Source organism: Scyliorhinus torazame, chromosome X, assembly GCF_047496885.1.
Source record: "Scyliorhinus torazame isolate Kashiwa2021f chromosome X, sScyTor2.1, whole genome shotgun sequence".
Classification (NCBI taxonomy): Eukaryota; Metazoa; Chordata; class Chondrichthyes; order Carcharhiniformes; family Scyliorhinidae; genus Scyliorhinus; species Scyliorhinus torazame.
The window spans coordinates 37,537,463-37,557,264 of NC_092738.1; the positions used below are offsets into that span (position 1 = coordinate 37,537,463).

The 19,802-nt window shown below is 47.5% G+C and overlaps 1 protein-coding gene across 1 annotated transcript in view; it reads right to left on the reverse strand.

The window, feature by feature from the left end:
- csad (cysteine sulfinic acid decarboxylase) overlaps positions 1-19,802 on the reverse strand; it is a 152,746-nt gene that overhangs the window by 58,150 nt on the left and 74,794 nt on the right. Inside the window, exons 9-10 of the mRNA XM_072494103.1 lie at positions 19,300-19,416; positions 12,723-12,787 (exon numbers count right to left, since the gene is read on the reverse strand). Coding sequence (XP_072350204.1) covers positions 12,723-12,787; positions 19,300-19,416 — 182 coding nt within the window. The remainder of the gene's footprint in view (positions 1-12,722; positions 12,788-19,299; positions 19,417-19,802) is intronic.

Below are 19,802 nucleotides of genomic sequence, written 5' to 3' on the forward strand. Positions count from 1 at the left end.
GCCCGTTTTTAGCGGGAGCTGCCGAATGTGCGACTTAGCTCCGCATAGCCGCACCGGAAGCCGGGAGGGGTAATTGTTGATCGCCAGGGAGGATTCCCCTTCTCTTTGGGAGAGGCAGCACGGTAGCATAGTGGTTAGCACAATTGCTTCACAGCTCCAGGGTCCCAGGTTCGATTCCGGCTTGGGTCACTGCCTGTGCGGAGTCTGTACATCCTCCCCGTGTGTGCGTGGGTTTCCTGCGGGTGTTCCGGTTTCCTCCCACAGTCCAAAGATGTGGTTAGGTGGATTGGCCATTCTAAATTGCCCTTAGTGTCCAAAATTGCCCTTAGTGTTGGGTAGGGTTACTGGGTTGTGGGGATGGGGTGGAGGTGTTGACCTTGGGTAGGGTGCTCTTTCCAAGAGCCGGTGCAGACTCGATGGGCCGAATGGCCTCCTTCTGCACTGTAAATTCTATGATAATCTATGAGAGTGCCATGGGATGCAGAGGGGAAAAGATATGGCCTCAGTTTAACATTTCATCCAAAAGATGGCATTGCCGAGAGTACAGCACTCCCCAAGGAGTGCACTGGGAGTGTCAGCCTGGATTGGGTCACCTATTCAAAATTGCATTGCGCATTTTGTCCAAGGCTACTAGAATTGCTGGGGGTGGGTTTAGCTCAGTTGGAGCGAGGCCAGCAGCGTGGGTTCAATTCCCGTACCGGCTGAGGGTATTATTGACGGCCCCGCCTTCTCAACCTTGACCCTCTCCCTGAGGTGTGGTGATCCTCAGGTTAAATCACCACCAGCCAGCTCTCCCCCTCAAAGGGGAAAGCAGCCCACGGTCATCTGGGATTATGGCAACTTTCACCACAATAGCACCCTCTTGTGGCTATTCGTCAAACCAATTTTAAATTGGGTGCTTTTGAACTCCATGTGCGGCACACGGTCTGGTTTCTGTTCTGCAAAAGATGGCAGAGTCTGGCAGAGGTGAGATTGATTCACTAGCCAAACAAATTTAGATTAGAGAAGCCAGCTTCCAGCGAGGAACTGAGAAGTTTTTTGTTCTTGCTGAGAAATTATTTTAAAATTCCAGTCCTACTGAAAAGGCTGTTTATACGCACGGACGGACTGACCTTCGATAATGGTTGCATTAACAGGCATTATTGGATGAGTAGGAGAGTATAGACAGGACCGAGAGTCTTTTGGTGCATTATATAGAGTGGCTAGAAATGTTTTTTACTGCTAATAATATCTTCGATGTTCCTGGTAATTGGGCTGTTAATCAAGCAGTGGGGGGGGGGGGGGGGGGGGGGGGGTGGAGATGAGAAACAGGGTCCTAACTGTACCTGAAGCAGGCCCAGTTTATGAAACCCTCAAGCATTTGCTCACCCCCAAGCCAATAGACGTGCTGCTGTCAGACATTTTGATAAGCTTAACAGTTATTAAAATCCCAAGCCATTGGAAATTGCAGAAGCTATTGGCTTTGAACAAAGAGAACTTCATTGTGGCTTGTGTCCATTCAGTGCATCTTTGGAGAATTGAGAGAACACAATGCGGCACAGATTCATGTGGGGTTTAAAAAGTGAACATATTCACAATATGGCCAAATATAGATAGATTGGAGAGTTGGGCAGAGAAATGGCAGATGGAGTTCAATCCGGGCAAATGCGAGGTGATGCATTTTGGAAGACCGAATTCAAGAGCGGACTATACGGTCAATGGAACAGTCCTGGGGAAAATTGATGTACAGAGAGATCTGGGAGTTCAGGTCCATTGTACCCTGAAGGTGGCAACGCAGGTTGATAGAGTGGTCAAGAAGGCATACAGCATGCTTGCCTTCATCAGACGGGGTATTGAGTACAAGAGTCGGCAGGTCATGTTACAGTTGTATAGGACTTTGGTTAGGCCACATTTGGAATACTGCGTGCAGTTCTGGTCGCCACATTACCAGAAGGATGTGGATGCTTTAGAGAGGGTGCAGAGGAGGTTCACCAGGATGTTGCCTGGTATGGAGGAGGCTAGCTATGGAGAAAGGTTGAGTAGATTAGGATTGTTTTCGTTGGAAAGACGGAGGTTAAGGGGGGACCTGATTGAGGTCTACAAAATTATGAGAGGTATGGACAGGGTGGATAGCAACAAGCTTTTTCCAAGAGTGGGGGTGTCAATTACAAGGGGTCACGATTTCAAGGTGAGAGGGGGAAAGTTTAAGGGAGATAGAACATAGAACATAGAAAATACAGCACAGAACAGGCCCTTCGGCCCACGATGTTGTGCCGAACCTTTGTCCTAGATTAATCATAGATTATCATAGAATTTACAGTGCAGAAGGAGGCCATTCGGCCCATTGAGTCTGCACCGGCTCTTAGAAAGAGCACCCTACCCAAGGTCAACACCTCCACCCAACACTCAGGGCAATTTTGGACACTATGGGCAATTTAGCATGGCCAATCCACCTAACCTGCACATCTTTGGACTGTGTGAGAAAACCGGAGCACCCGGAGGAAACCCATGCACACATGGGGAGGATGTGCAGACTCCGCACAGACAGTGACCCAAGCCGGAATCGAACCTGGGACCCTGGAGCTGTGAAGCAATTGTGCTATCCACAATGCTATCATGCTGCCCTTAAGAACAAATTAATCTTCACTATATCATTCTACCGTAATCCATGTACCTATCCAATAGCTGCTTGAAGGTCCCTAATGTTTCCGACTCAACTACTTCCACAGGCAGTGCATTCCATGCCCCCACTACTCTCTGGGTAAAGAACCTACCTCTGACATCCCCCCCTATATCTTCCACCATTCACCTTAAATTTATGTCCCCTTGTAATGGTTTGTTCCACCCGGGGAAAAAGTCTCTGACTGTCTACTCTATCTATTCCCCTGATCATCTTATAAACCTCTATCAAGTCGCCCCTCATCCTTCTCCGTTCTAATGAGAAAAGGCCTAGCACCCTCAACCTTTCCTCGTAAGACCTACTCTCCATTCCAGGCAACATCCTGGTAAATCTCCTTTGCACCTTTTCCAAAGCTTCCATATCCTTCCTAAAATGAGGCGACCAGAACTGTACACAGTACTCCAAATGTGGCCTTACCAAAGTTTTGTACAGCTGCATCATCACCTCACGGCTCTTAAATTCAATCCCTCTGTTAATGAACGCTAGCACACCATAGGCCTTCTTCACAGCTCTATCCACTTGAGTGGCAACTTTCAAAGATGTATGAACATAGACCCCAAGATCTCGCTGCTCCTCCACATTGTCAAGAACTCTACCGTTAACCCTGTATTCCGCATTCATATTTGTCCTTCCAAAATGGACAACCTCACACTTTTCAGGGTTAAACTCCATCTTCCACTTCTCAGCCCAGCTCTGCATCCTATCTATGTCTCTTTGCAGCCGACAACAGCCCTCCTCACTATCCACAACTCCACCAATCTTCGTATCGTCTGCAAATTTACTGACCCACCCTTCAACTCCCTCATCCAAGTCATTAATGAAAATCACAAACAGCAGAGGACCCAGAACTGATCCCTGCGGTACACCACTGGTAACTGGGATCCAGGCTGAATATTTGCCATCCACCACCACTCTCTGACTTCTATCGGTTAGCCAGTTCGTTATCCAACTGGCCAAATTTCCCACTATCCCATGCCTCCTTACTTTCTGCATAAGCCTACCATGGGGAACCTTATCAAATGCCTTACTAAAATCCATGTACACTACATCCACTGCTTTACCTTCATCCACATGCTTGGTCACCTCCTCAAAGAATTCAATAAGACTTGTAAGGCAAGACCTACCCCTCACAAATCCGTGCTGACTATTCCTAATCAAGCAGTGTCTTTCCAGATGCTCAGAAATCCTATCCTTCAGTACCCTCTCCATTACTTTGCCTACCACCGAAGTAAGACTAACTGGCCTGTAATTCCCAGGGTTATCCCTAGTCCCTTTTTTGAACAGGGGCACGACATTCGCCACTCTCCAATCCCCTGGTACCACCCCTGTTGACAGTGAGGACGAAAAGATCATTGCCAACTGCTCTGCAATTTCATCTCTTGCTTCCCATAGAATCCTTGGATATATCCCGTCAGGCCCGGGGGACTTGTCTATCCTCAAATTTTTCAAAATGCCCAACACATCTTCCTTCCTAACAAGTATTTCCTCGAGCTTACCAGTCTGTTTCACAGTGTCCTCTCCAACAATATGGCCCCTCTCATTTGTAAATACAGAAGAAAAGTACTCGTTCAAGACCTCTCCTATCTCTCCAGACTCAATACACAATCTCCCGCTACTGTCCTTGATCGGACCTACCCTCGCTCTAGTCATTCTCATATTTCTCACATATGTGTAAAAGGCCTTGGGGTTTTCCTTGATCCTACCCGCCAAAGATTGTTCATGCCCTCTCTTGTGCGTGGAAAGTTTTTTACGCAGGGGGTGGTGGGTGCCTGGAATGCTTTGCCAGCGGAGGTGGTAGAGGCGGGCACTATAGCATCATTCAAGATGCATCTAGACAGATATATGAACGGGCGGGGAACAGAGGGAAGTAGATCCTTGGAAAATAGGTGACAGGTTTAGATAAAGGATCTGGATCGGCGCAGGCTGGGAGGGCCGAAGGGCCTGTTCCTGTGCTGTAATTTTCTTTATTCTTTGTCTGTTCTTTGTTGCTGACATTGCCAAAGTTAATGTGTGATGTGGCTGGTCAAGCAGCATTGTCCATGGACATTGTGGCCAAAAGGCCACTTAAGATGGTGTCCTGCATAGGATGCTGGGAGAATTGGCCAAGTTTAAGGACAAGCAGGCTGCAGCTCAAATAAATACTGATGAATAAAGTGCAGCTCAGACTCTACAATACACAGGAAAAAGGCCATCTCCAGGCCATCCCAGGAACAATAGAACTGTCCTGTTAATCACACTTGTTTAACCAGACACAGTGGCACCTAAACTCCTCATTTGGAAGGACCTACCTGCCGCAACACTCGCAGGCACGGCCCACTGAGTGCCCACCCCGAAATCGATGTGGCAGCCCCTGATTGGACTTGATCGATCAGGGTGACCGAGCCCTGATCAATTGATTGGCAATGACCCAGAGACCGGCCAAAAAGGGCACAAAATCCAAGCAGGTTAAAAGGTGCTGCACCATCTTAGAATCGCTCTCTGTACAGCAGCAATGAAACAACAGTGACCTTCACCGACCAACGCGAGGAGGACCATCACCCGACCAACATAGAACATATAGAACATAGAACAATACAGCGCAGTACAGGCCCTTCGGCCCACGATGTTGCACCGAAACAAAAGCCATCTAACCTACACTATGCCATTATCATCCATATGTTTGTCCAATAAACTTTTAAATGCCCTCAATGTTGGCGAGTTCACTACTGTAGCAGGTAGGTCATTCCACGGCCTCACTACTCTTTGCGTAAAGAACCTACCTCTGACCTCTGTCCTATATCTATTACCCCTCAGTTTAAAGTTATGTCCCCTCGTGCCAGCCATATCCATCCGCGGGAGAAGGCTCTCACTGTCCACCCTATCCAACCCCCTGATCATTTTGTATGCCTCTATTAAGTCTCCTCTTAACCTTCTTCTCTCCAACGAAAACAACCTCAAGTCCGTCAGCCTTTCCTCATAAGATTTTCCCTCCATACCAGGCAACATCCTGGTAAATCTCCTCTGCACCCGCTCCAAAGCCTCCACGTCCTTCCTATAATGCGGTGACCAGAACTGTATGCAATACTCCAAATGCGGCCGTACCAGAGTTCTGTACAGCTGCAACATGACCTCCCGACTCCGGAACTCAATCCCTCTACCAATAAAGGCCAACACTCCATAGGCCTTCTTCACAACCCTATCAACCTGGGTGGCAACTTTCAGGGATCTATGTACATGGACACCTAGATCCCTCTGCTCATCCACACTTTCAAGAACTTTACCATTAGCCAAATATTCCGCATTCCTGTTATTCCTTCCAAAGTGAATCACCTCACACTTCTCTACATTAAACTCCATTTGCCACCTCTCAGCCCAGCTCTGCAGCTTATCTATATCCCTGTAACCTGCTACATCCTTCCACACTATCGACAACACCACCGACTTTAGTATCGTCTGCAAATTTACTCACCCACCCTTCTGCGCCTTCCTCTAGGTCATTGATAAAAATGACAAACAGCAACGGCCCCAGAACAGATCCTTGTGGTACTCCACTTGTGACTGTACTCCATTCTGAACATTTCCCATCAACCACCACCCTCTGTCTTCTTTCAGCTAGCCAATTTCTGATCCACATCTCTAAATCACCCTCAATCCCCAGCCTCCGTATTTTTTGCAATAGCCTACCGTGGGGAACCTTATCAAACGCTTTGCTGAAATCCATATACACCACATCAACTGCTCTACCCTCGTCTACCTGTTCAGTCACCTTCTCAAAGAACTCAATAAGGTTTGTGAGGCATGACCTACCCTTCACAAAGCCATGCTGACTATCCCTGATCATATTACTATCTAGATGATTATAAATCTTGTCTCTTATAATCCCCTCCAAGACTTTACCCACTACAGACGTGAGGCTCACCGGTCTATAGTTGCCGGGGTTGTCTCTGCTCCCCTTTTTGAACAAAGGGACCACATTTGCTGTCCTCCAGAAGGGAGACCAGAGCCAGGAACAGACCAGAGCAAGGACCGGACACTGAGGACTACAGGATTCAGCACACAGATAAAGGCCAATATCTGTCCGGTACTTGCTACTCACTCTGAAGTCAAGTCAAGGTCCCATATGAAGTTGTCGTACTCTGTAGTGTAACTTACGTTGATGGTGTGATTGTGTAACTCTAATATTGTATGAATGCAAATAAATACGGTTTGATTTAAACGAGTTGACTTGCAGTCATTTCTCCACTGTGTACAGGTTAAGACACACTGGTAGCAACAACATGGTCCAACATAGCTCAAGAGGGAGTCAAAGTTAACAAACACCAGTTGTCTGCTGAAGTAAATAAGTTGCTGAGTAAGCAGAAGGCCCAAACAACAGCAGTTAATAGTAGCAGTGGTACTGCAAAGTCCTGATACTGGTGCCTCGGCCAATACTCACAATCCCTACAGTGCAGAAGGAGGCTATTCGGCCCATTAAGTCTGCACTGACCATTCGAAAGAGCACCCTACCTAGGCCCAATTCCCTACCGTATCCCCGTAGCCCCACCTAACCTGCACATCTTTGGACTGTGGGAGGAAACCGGAGCACCCGGAGGAAACCCACGCACACACAGGGAGGATGTGCAGGCTCCACACAGACAGTAACCCAGCGGGGAATCGAACCTGGGACCCTGGAGCTGTGAGGCAGCAGTGCTAACCACTGTGCTGGGCACAGAATTGTCCATTTGTGAGGGCAGAGTGCTACAGCTACAAGAAGGGCCATCTTACGAAGGCACGTTGAAAGAATGTAAACAGTGATAATGCTGGCTAGAGGAGACACCAATCAGGTGTATGACTGTCGAACGGCACAAGGTCAATGAGGGGGTCTGTCGAGCCCCATAAGATCTGAAGTACAAGAGTGTCCAGTGGAAATTTGACGGGGCATTGTGGTCCACGTAACGTTGCATGGAGATCCCAGAAAGCACTTCAGCGTGATTCCTGAATTGTTATTATGTCAAAAGTTGAATCGGCATCAACTGGAGAAATGGCACATAGAATTCCAAAGTTATAGAGGAGAGGAAAGTCCCTAATGGGGGGGAAGCGATACACATCATTGTAGTGAAGGGTGATATCCCAGCCTCGGGAGGAAGAAACTGGTCAAATTGGAACAAGCTTTTGAGCAGAAGCAAAATTCACAGTACAGGACGGCAGCACGGTAGCATAGTGGTTAGCACAATTGCTTCACAGCTCCAGGGTCCCAGGTTCGATTCCCGGCTTGGGTCACTGTCTGTGCGGAGTCTGCACGTTCTCCCCGTGTGTGCCTGGGTTTCCTCCGGGCGCTCCGGTTTCCCCCCACAGTCCAAAGATGTGCAGGTTAGGTGGATTGGCCATTCTAAATTGCCCTTAGTGTCCAAATTGCCCTTAGTGTTGGGTGGGGTTACTGGGTTATGGGGATAGGGTAGGGGTGTGGGGTTGGGTAGGGTGCTCTTTCCAAGAGCCGGTGCAGACTCGATGGGCCAAATGGCCTCCTTCTGCACTGTAAATTCTATGTAAATTCTATGAAAGGACAACCCTCAGGAGTTTAGCATAACTGGCAAACTGATTGAAGGATAAATACCAATGCACGTGTTTGGAGGAATTCAAGACCAGTTTAGTGCAGGTCTTGTCCAGCCTAGGGCACTGGACAAGGGTAAATAGAACAAGAACTGGAAAAACGTGAGACAGAAAACATTGGCCCAGATCTTCTCGTCTCTGGATCATCGTAGCGCGGATGTACCCTGGAAGACTGCACCCCTCAGGATGTCCCAATGCGAGGACTCAGTGGGAATTACCCGGGAAGCTTGAACTTCTGATGGGCAATTTCCTCGCTCGCCAGACCCTCCATAAAATGTTGGCTACTTTAAGAGGTGGAAACTTCGGACAGTTAGAATCCATAGAATCCCTACAGTACAGAAGGAGGCAATTTGGCCCATCGAGTCTGCACCGGCCCTCTAAAGAGCACATCACCTAAGCCCACTCCACTGCCCGATACCGGCAACCCCATTTAACCTGCACATTCCTGGACACTAAGGGACAATTTATCATGGCCAATCCACCTAACCTGCACATCTTTGGACACTAAGGGACAATTTAACACGGCCAATCCACCTAACCTGCACATCTTTGGACACTAAGGTACAATTTATCATGGCCAATCCACCTAACCCGCACATCTTTGGACACTAAGGGACAATTTAACATGGTCAATCCACCTAACCTGCACATCTTTGGACACTAAGGGACAATTTAACATGGTCAATCCACCTAACCTGCACATCTTTGGACACTAAGGGACAATTTATCATGGCCAATCCACCTAACCTGTACATCTTTGAACTGTGGGAGGAAACGGGAGCACCCGGAGGAAACCCACGCAGACACGGGGAGGATGTGCAGACTCCGCACAGACAGTGACCCAAGCCGGGAATCGAACCTGGGACCCTGGAGCTGTGAAGCAGCCGTATCATCCTGCTTCAATTGGTGCACCAGAATGCGCATTATAAATTGTTAAGCGTGCTCTTGTTAGAAAAATGCAAGATGGAAAGAAACATCCGGGGTGGAATTTTCCAGCTGTTAGGATTGCCTGTTCCCGCCGGCAGGGCACCGCAGCCTGCGGGTTTCCTGGCGGTGTGGGGTGGCTTCAATGGGGAACCCCATTGGCAAGCGGCGGAAGTATAGAGACACCAAGAAACACGCGGCTGGGGGAGTGCAGAAAGCAGTCCCAGTTGTCATTGAATCACAAACTGATGAATGATTTGGGATTTGCTGTAACACACCTCACACAGAACATCAGCTGAATTGTTTTGTGCAAGGCAGCTTAGAATGAGGTTTTCATTGGTGAAGCCACATTTAGTACGGTCAGTAGAGGGGAAACGGTCCAGGCAGAAAGAAAGTCATGACACGGGTAGAGTGAGAGAAAGAAGTCAAGTTTTAAAAAATAAATTTAGAGTGCCCAATTCATTTTTTCCAATTAAGGGGCAATTTAGCGCGGCCAATCCGCCTAACCTGCACATCTTTGGGTTGTGGGGGGCGAAACCCACGCAGACACGGGGAGAATGTGCAAACTCCACACGGACAGTGACCCCGGGCCGGGATTGAACCTGGGACCTCGGCACCATGAGGCAGCAGTGCTAACCACTGCACCACCGTACTGCCCAGGAAGAAGTCTAAAGTTGAACCTGAAGACACAGTCTCAGCAAACGGGGTGGGCCATTTAGGACTGAGAGGAGGAGAAACCCCTTCACTCGGAGGGTGCTGAACCTGTGGAATTCTCTCCCACAGAGGAAGTGGAGGCCACTGAATATATGGAAGGAAATAGATAGATTTCCAGACTTTAAAGGTGTCAAGTGGTATAGAGAGAGAGCAGGAGAGTATGGTGCTTAGATTGATGCTCAGCCATGATCATAATGAATGGCGGAGCAGGCTCGAAGGGCCGTATGGCCTCCTCCTGCTCTTATTTTCCATGTTTCTATGAAGGTTAAGATGAAAGGACATCAAAAGTGGTTACCTGGAACAGTCATGAAAATATGTGGTCCTCATCCATATTTAGTCCAGACGTTTGGTAGTGCTGCTGGCCTGCCTTGGTCTGGTTTCAAAGCCAGCGATTTAGCCCTGTGCTAAACAGCCCCATGACATTTGGGTATATATTGTCAAAGTGGAATAAACTAGTTTTCCATTCAGCTTCTTTGAACTCCATGTGCAGCACATGTTGTGGACGCATTGACTCTACTCAACGCGTCCGCCCAGAGACCGTCCTCTATCTCTTTTCTGTCCTGCGAAGATATCACAGCTACCATTCACACATACTCCAGAAGAAGTGTGAAAAGGGAATAAAGAAATCCATGTTTTAACAGTGCATGCGGTTCGGGCTCCTACTGTCCCTTCCCCAGGAACTTTACAATGGCGATGAAGAAAGCAAAATAGGAAACTTTTTTTTTGTTTGGGGGGGGGGGGGGGGGGGGGGGGGGGGCGGCGGCGGTGGCGGAAGATGTTTGTCTACTTTCTGGAGACAGTATCTTTTGTTGGGGATTTCGGGGACAATCTGAGGCTATAGTCTTTCGTTAGACAGACAGGAGGTACTTCAGCCCAAGCTTACAAACAGCGGGACCTGCACGACGTGTACGCACACGCACACATAATACCAGATCTGGATCATGCGCTACATTGTTGACCAAGTTGCCATCTTCTGCGCACAATCTACCACATTTTGACATGCCCTTGAAGTCAACATTTGTATTCTGTCATTGGCAAAAGCAGCTGTAATGTTTCAAAGGTGCGATGGCAAGACTGGCAGCCACAGATTACAAAAGAAAAAAGGCCCTTCATTTTCCACGTTGGAGGCAACAAATTGGATTAGATCATGGAGACACTTCCACCTAAGCAAAATGATTACATTTCAGCTAAAACGGCTCGAATAACTTATTTCACACCCAAGACACCTTATATTAAACAATCGTCCTCCGACATATGAAGAAGCAAATCAGCCAATTGATCAATATTGCATGCGCCTGAGGCAACTAGTAACCAAATGGAGAGCTGTGCACCCACACACACTCACCCCAAGTTAAAAGTCAGTAATTCATTAGAAAATGGCCGTGTGTTTGGGTGTTCAGCTCACTCCCAGTCTCCGGGTGCTCACTCTCACTTGAGTGGGCATTCTCATGTATATGTTGGCGCATTGTGACATTGCTTTACCTTTTCCTCAAGTCAGATTTTTAAAAAAATTCAAGCTTTTTGTTGCGCCAAAACTTACCTTTCCAAAAGTTCCTCATCAGCCCCTTGAGCAAGGGGAAAAGTGCAAGCGTCATCTCTCGAGCGAAAAGGTGGGACAAGCCTGGCATAAAGCTTGTGGAAGCAAAAGCATTTTGCTCGCGTTTGACACTCATTGGCAAAATCAACTAGGAAGACCATTAGTACCAGAAGGGTTGCGCGTGTGCATAACTGATCCATTTCATTGGGAACAGAACCAATCACCACCTGTTACCGGGCGGAGCACCGCCCTTTTGGGCCAATTCGTTAGCCACCAGCCACATCAATCAGAGTCATCACTGATCTCTCCTGCTGCTGCAATCCTGTTTTAATTAAAGGCACAGGCCACTTCACCTTAAAGGCACATGTCCATTAAACATCCACAGACTGTGGAGGCAGCTCCGAAATGTAGGCCCTCCCGATCAGCCATGTGCCCTTGCATTGGACCGGCCCGATCTGTGTCCCGGCCGTCCATAAGGCCCGCCCCCCGGTGCCCGAAACCCCCTCCCCGCCACCCACCAGGGCGACCGCAGACTGAGTCAGCAGCCGCCACGCGCGGTTCGCCAACGGCGATAGGTGGTTAGAACCATGCCGTCGGGAACTCGGCCGGCTGGGAGCGGAGAATCGCTGGGCAGGCCTCTGGCAATGGGCCCCCCAGCCGTGTGGAGTAAATCGCAGAATCGCTGATTCTCGGGTCCCAGAGACTCACCGGAGTGGCGCCAGGCCCGATTTCGGCGCAAAAACTGATTCTCCGCCCCCGTGCCAAACGCGATTTCGGCCGGGGCTGCGGAGAATCCAGCCCCACATTTCCTTTGTGAATAATTCGAACCAGTCCTGACTACACTTTGCTTCCAAGGCCAAGCAATTACGCAAATGAGCAATTAAATGTTAAAGTCACTTAACCACCGAATGACCTTCCTATCTCAAAAACCTTGGTGCAGTCTCATAAACAGGGCAAAGCCAATATGGTGAGAGGGAAATGACCAAGGTTTTCGAGGCTGTAATTTATACACAACCTCTCTGCTGGTGGGTATCAATCATCACGGTGACCAGGGACTATCAGAAAGCATGGGCTCATCAGTGAACGTTCCTGCCTTAAATTCCCGTGTTTCAAATCGCGAAGGAAAGTAATATCTGATCGAGTGGCTCATTAACCTGCCCACCAATGGATTCTGAATCAACCAGCTCTCCGGGGGGCGGGGGGGATAGGCCCTTCTTCTTAAGTGAGGCACTTAAGACAAAAGAAAATGGCAAACAAGGATGCCAATGCGTGCATCTTTAGAATGGAGCTAAACAGACAGTGGATTTTTACAGTTCCCACCTCTCAATTCCAGTCAGCAGGTATCGATGTTTCCTGGAGATGAGGATACTTCCACCCCAGGCTGCCTGTTTGATAAGAGTAAAAAGCAAAGAGTGAGGAATAACAAAGGCAAGAGCACAACATTCAACAGCATTTCTATACACCCTGGGCATCCAAATCAACTGGATAGGGGTCAGCACTAACACACAGTTCCAGTGGCCCCGAAATAGACGCAGGCCTATGGCCATACTGGCCTGAAAATGCACGTTCACCAAAGCAAAGGAGTCTCAGGCATGTTTAGCACTTAGATGGGATGAATATCAAGTGCAGCAAATTTCCTGGGTGGCCGCCATGGCAAAATCATTGGTCTTATAAAGGATGTGCTGGCCTTGGAAAGGATCCAGAGGAGGTTCATAAGAATGATCCCTGGAATGAAGAACTTGTCGTATGAGGAACGGTTGAGGACTCTGGGTCAGTACTCGGGAGTTTAGAAGGATGAGGGGGGGGATCTTATTGAAACTTACAGGATACTGCGAGGCCTGGATGGGGTGGACGTGGAGAGGATGTTTCCACTTGTAGGAAAAACTAGAACCAGAGGACATAATCTCAGACTAAAGGGACGATCCTTTAAAACAGCGACGAGGAGGAATTTCTCCAGCCAGAGGGTGGTGAATCTGTGGAACTCTTTGCCGCAGAAGGCTGTGGGCACATCACTGAGTGTCTTTAAGACAGAGACAGATAGGTTCTTGATTAATAAGGGGATCGGGGTTATGGGGAGAAGGCAGGAGAATGGGGATGAGAAAATATCAGCCATGATTGAATGGTGGAGCAGACTCGATGGGCCGAGTGGCCTAATTCTGCTCCCATGTCTTATGGTCTCATGGAATGCAGCTTTCAAATCCCCATGGTGCCTTCGGCTCACATTGCTGTTAGATCACGAGAGGTATAATCAGATGGAGACTGAAACAGTTGTTGGTGGGTTAGGCATATGTGCAAATCCAAATATTTGAAAAAAGTGTGAAGATTGGTTCCATAGAACATACAGTGCAGAAGGAGGCCATTCGGCCCATCGAGACTGCACCGACCCACTTAAGCCCTCACCCTATCCCCATAACCCAATAACCCCTCCTCCCCTTTTTGGTCACTAAGGGACAATTTAGCATGGCCAATCCACCTAACCTGCATATCTCTGAACACTAAGGGCAATTTAACACGGCCAATCCACCTAACCTGTACATCTTTGGACACTAAGGGACAATTTAACATGGTCAATCCACCTAACCTGCACATCTCTGAACACTAAGGGCAATTTAACACGGCCAATCCACCTAACCTACACATCTTTGGACACCAAGGGACAATTTAACATGGCCAATCCACCTAACCTGCACATCTTTGGACACTAAGGGACAATTTAGCACGGCCAATCCACCTAACCTGCACATCTTTGGACACTAAGGGGCAATTTAGCATGGCCAATCCACCTAACCTGCACATCTTTGGACACTAAGGGACAATTTAACATGGCCAATCCACCTAACCTGCACATCTTTGGACACTAAGGGGCAATTTAGCATGGCCAATCCACCTAACCTGCACATCTTTGGACACTAAGGGACAATTTAGCATGGCCAATCCACCTAACCTGCACATCTTTGGACACTAAGGGACAATTTATCATGGCCAATCCACCTAACCTGCACATCTTTGGACACTAAGGGACAATTTATCATGGCCAATCCACCTAACCTGCACATCTGTGGACACTAAGGGACAATTTAACACGGCCAATCCACCCAACAGCACGTCTTTGAACTGTGGGAGGAAACCGGAGCACCCGGAGGAAACCCACGCACACACAGGGAGGATGTGCAGACTCCGCACAGACAGTGACCCAAGCCGGGAATCGAACCTGGGACCCTGGAGCTGTGAAGCCACAGTGCTAACCACTGTGCTACCGTGCCGCCCCTGTTCCAGTTCTATCCTTCAGCAACTGGCTTTTCTAGACTAGAAAACTTCCAAACTTCACCTTTTGGCAACCAGGGGAAAAAAAGATAGAAAACCAAAATCCCAATGGCCATATGATGGAAAACAAGTGTCAATTGTTCGGATGATTTCGGAGTCTGAACCATATGGCTAGTGGAAGAATGAAGTGGATATGTAGACACAGGTTACGACCCTTCAAAGAGGAAACAAGGCGTCGACTTGACATTGTTATGTCGGAATTTGACTGCGTTCGCTGGTGGCAGAATTCTCTACTCCCGCTGCTGATCAATGGGATTCCCATTGAAGCCACCCCACGGCTGCAAACCCAGGGGTGGGGGTGCACTGCCAGCGGGAACAGAGAATCCCAACACCAACGAATGGCCAGAGAATTCCGCCCAAGATATTCTGAGCTGGCCGCCTGCAGTTGGCTACTGAAGAAGGTCTGGACCTTCTAGTAGAGAGCTATTAGAATCTACAAGAAAGATAATTCATTAAATACTGAGGAGGCAATGAATCATTGACTTTTTTAACAATTCATAGAATCATATCAGTGCAGGAGGTCATTCGGCCCATCGAGTCTGCACCGACCCTTCGAATGAGCACTCTACCCATGCCCACTCCCCCCTATCCTGTAACCCCATAGTTTAACCAACATATCCCTGGAAACTAAGGGGCAATTGATCATGGCCAATCCACCTAACCTGTACATCTTTGGACACTAAGGGGCAATTGACCATGACCAATCCACCTAACCTGCACATCTTTGGATACTAAGGGACAATTTAACACGGCCAATCCACCTAACCTGCACATCTTTGGACACTAAGGGACAATTTAACACGGCCAATCCACCTAACCTGCACATCTTTGGACACTAAGGGACAATTTAACACGGCCAATCCACCTAACCTGCACATCTTTGGACACTAAGGGACAATTTAACATGACCAATCCACCTAACCTGCACATCTTTGGACACCAAGGGACAATTTATCATGGCCAATCCACCTAACCTGCACATCCTTGGACACTAAGGGACAATTTATCATGGCCAATCCACCGAACCTGCACATCTTTGGATACTAAGGGACAATTTAACACTGCCAATCCACCTAACCTGCACATCTTTGGATACTAAGGGACAATTTATCATGGCCAATCCACCTAACCTGTACATCTTTGGACACTAAGGGACAATTTATCATGGCCAATCCACCTAACCTGCACATCATTGGACTGTGGGAGGAAACTGGAGCACCCGGAGGAAACCCACACAGACACGGGGAGAACGTGCAAACTCCGCATAGACAGTGACCCGAGGCTGGAATTGAACCCGGGTCCCTAACAATGTGAGGCAGCAGTGCTAACCACTGCGCCGCCTTTGAATAAAAGATTGACAAAATTCAATTTAGGGATCTCAGGATTAGTACTAATGTTCAAATTAGTGGATTGCTACGTTGTTGGAGGAGAAGCTTCCGATTCTAACTGGTTTGAACAGATGTCTCCTGCCTTTAAGTGTCTTTAACTAATCATGGCTATTATAGAAGATAGAATTGGAACAGCAATAACAGTTGAACAAATCCCAGGAATGTCTACGAAGCAGTTAATAGATGTTTCAGGTAGGACACAAAAGTGTCATTATGCAAGGAACTGCCCAAACAAGGGAGGCAGGATACATTAACCAAGACAAAGAGATGTCTGAGGAAGAAGATAACGAAGAATTCAAACAAATAATGTTGGTCACATGGATTTTTCGTTCCATTTTTATTTCCAAAGTGAATGTGTTCATTGCGGACTCCTTTAACTGTGCAGTACTAGTTAGCACTTGCACTTCAACAGTATGGAAACAGATTGGTGAAAACATTTTCTTGTATCACTAAGTAGTGAGGATCAACACACGTTTAAGGAGTATGAAAGTACTACTTGGGGGAAGCAGTGGTAATGTCACGGAACTAGTCGTCCAGTGACCCAGGCTAATGCTCTGAAGACACATGTTCAAATCCACCACAATCTCTGGGTGAATTTGAATTCAAGTAATAATCTGGAATTGAAAGGCTAGTCTCAGTTATAATGACCATGAAACCATTGTCAATGGTCATAAAACCCCATCTGGTTCTTTATGGAAGGAAATCCATTATCCTTACCTATCTGGCCTAGATGTGATTCCAGACACACAGAAATGTGGTTGATTCTGAATTACCCTCTGAAATGGCCTGGCAAGCCATCCAGTTGTACAGAGAAGTGCATAAGGAATCAAACTGGATGGACCATCCAGCGTTGGCCTGGACACCGGAACCAACAATGGCAAACCCAGCCCTATCGACCCTGCAAAGTCCCCCAGCATCATGTTTGTTTCAATTACTTCAGCACTCATATATCAAAGTAGAATTTGAGTTACAAAGGTGTGTGAGGCAGATTGATACAGAGATAAGGAGAAGTAGTGACATAGGCAGAGAGAGACGAAGATTAGGCTGTCCTTCTTTTGATAATATAGTTAAAAATTCAACCATAGCATGCTTCAAAATATGCCTACCTCATTCTAACTAGCTGTCACTCTATCTCTCACCTTCGGTGTTCAGCGTTTTCACCCAGATACGGAATGGACAGATTCACAATAGTTTATTTGCGGTAAGGCTGCGGATTTAAATTGGGGAATTCTTTTACCCGGTGGCACCAGAAGTGCTGTTCAGTGCAGTAAAAGGGAAATGAATCCGTTGCCTCCAAGTGCCTAGTCATACAACGGTATTGAGAAAATAATCTTAATCCTACACTTCTCAAACCAAAGAGACTGCATATTGCTCGGTGATGAGAGTGGAAACAAAACCCGAAATTGATGCAAATCACAGACCTTTGTAACAGGTCTCCACCACTCACTCACGGCACTCTCAAGGGGTTACTTTCTGTCTGGCATGTCGGCAGTGCTGTTCACAGTTCTGGGTAGATAAACAGCTGTTACAGATGTTTTCGGACAGCTCGGCCGGATGTGCTGATAATTGTAGAGCTTTAATCTTCAGCAATATCGCCGGGATCTTTCAGGAACACCGCTATGGTCCTTAGCTCCATGATGCTCCTGAGGGTTGCGACCCGCACTTTGAAAAACCCTGATCTAGAAGGACAAGAGCAGCAGATACCTGGGAACCCCACCACCTGGAGGTTCCCCTCCAAGTCACTCACCATCCTGACTTGGAAATATATCGGCCGTTCCTTCACTGTCGCTGGGGCAACATCCTGGAACTCCCTCCCTAACAGCACAGTGGGTGTACCTACACCACATGGACTGCAGCGGTTCAAGAAGGCAGCTCACCCCCACCTTCACAAGGGCAATAAATGCTTGGCCTCGCCAGCAATGCCCACATACCACAAAAGAACTGGGAAAGACATTTTGATGATGAGAACACACCAAGGCCACAAAAGACTTGTAATCGCACATAAAACGGCTGAATCCGGTTTACAGGTAGTGATATCATCCCCAATTAGATACCTATATGCCTTTGAGTAAATCCTTTAGGCAACAAAAACAAATGAAACTTAATGTAGAGCATGATAAGGCAATTAGTTTCAGAAATTCAATCCGGACATTGTGTCCCCCAAACTAGAATAATGCTTCTTGAGAAACTTAAAGTTTCTCAGAGTGTTAGACAAGTTTGAATGGCATCAGGCAATAAGAATCGGGGGGGGGGATTTAGTCTTAAAGTCGCATGGACAGATTGTTGACCCTACTTCTCAAAGGTTAAATATCCTGCTAAAAGATGCAAGTATGATTGATGGAGTGTATCGGAAAGAATAGAAGAGATTAATGAGAAGTGTGAGATCTGTAAAAAGAATCAGAGGATGCCGTCATGTCTTATTGCGAGCTTTCCATTGGCGCTTGGCTTTAATGAGGTAGCTGCGACAGATCTAAAGGTCTGGGACAAAGAGAAATATTTGCTGAAGGGAAATTGGTGCAGCACTTGTGTATTCATGTTTGTTCCTAGTTGGAACAAGGTCACTTTAAGAGTCCCATCACGTGACGCATTGAAGACAATCAGCCGTTTGCATGGGCAGTATATCTTTGCCGCCTGTTGAGAAAACACCTTTCCAATAAAGCTCTTGTCTTTTGTACATTTGTGGTCTGCAAGCTTATCATCAATTCGCAAAGCTTTTAAAATTTGCGCTTCAACTATAGCTGCCACTGGGCAAACCAGCCAGTTAATTTTTAATATCGTCACGTTCCTAACTGCCACATCCTCTCGCAACACCGGATGCCAGGGATGCATGAGGACTGCTTGTGCCCAATGTTGCCCAGATGCAAAATAAATATTCCATCATCCTGGCATCTGCCTCTCATTGGAATATGCCTGCTCATATTTGGATCGAGATATTATATGCCCGTCACCTTTGGCTGAAAATTTGGCATTCATCAGCCGTGGAACATTCCCCATCAATTCTCCTCCCCTCGCATCCAGTTTACACTGTAACTAACCAGGAGAAATGGGTCCAAGACCCCCGACGAGACAACTGGCCAATATCAGATCAGGTCAGTCATACAAGGAACGCAACCCATTCAAACATTCCACAGGTTAAAGCAATTCAGACACCCGCTGTAATCATTGGATTCGATCATCCCACTTACATCAACGTGAAGCCAGACTCCATACTTTTCGCAGATGTCCGCAATTTCAGGCAGGGAATCAAACGCTCCGAATACAGTCGTTCCAGAGGTAGCACAGACCATCAATGGAACCACGCCCTGAAACCAGAATAGGATTTAGCAACACTCGGCACTGCTCACCTCCCTCCTAGTGCAGAATTGAAGCTGGTGGGGACCCGCAACCATTGCACGCCATCTCCCCCCCTCCTGTAACTCTCTCACTAACAGCACTGTGGGTGTACCTACACCACATGGACTGCAGCGGGTTCAAGAAGGCAGCTCACCCCCACCTAGGGTAAATTAGGGTTGGGCAATGAAAATACTGGGCCCAGCCAGCGATGTCCACAACCCAAGAAAATATATATATTTTTTAATATGATGATTCAGTGTTGGGTGAAGGTCCACCACTGAGCATCAATATAATTATCACACTACCAGACTCAGCACCCAACCCATCTGGGGCATTCATTCACAGCAAGTTCCCA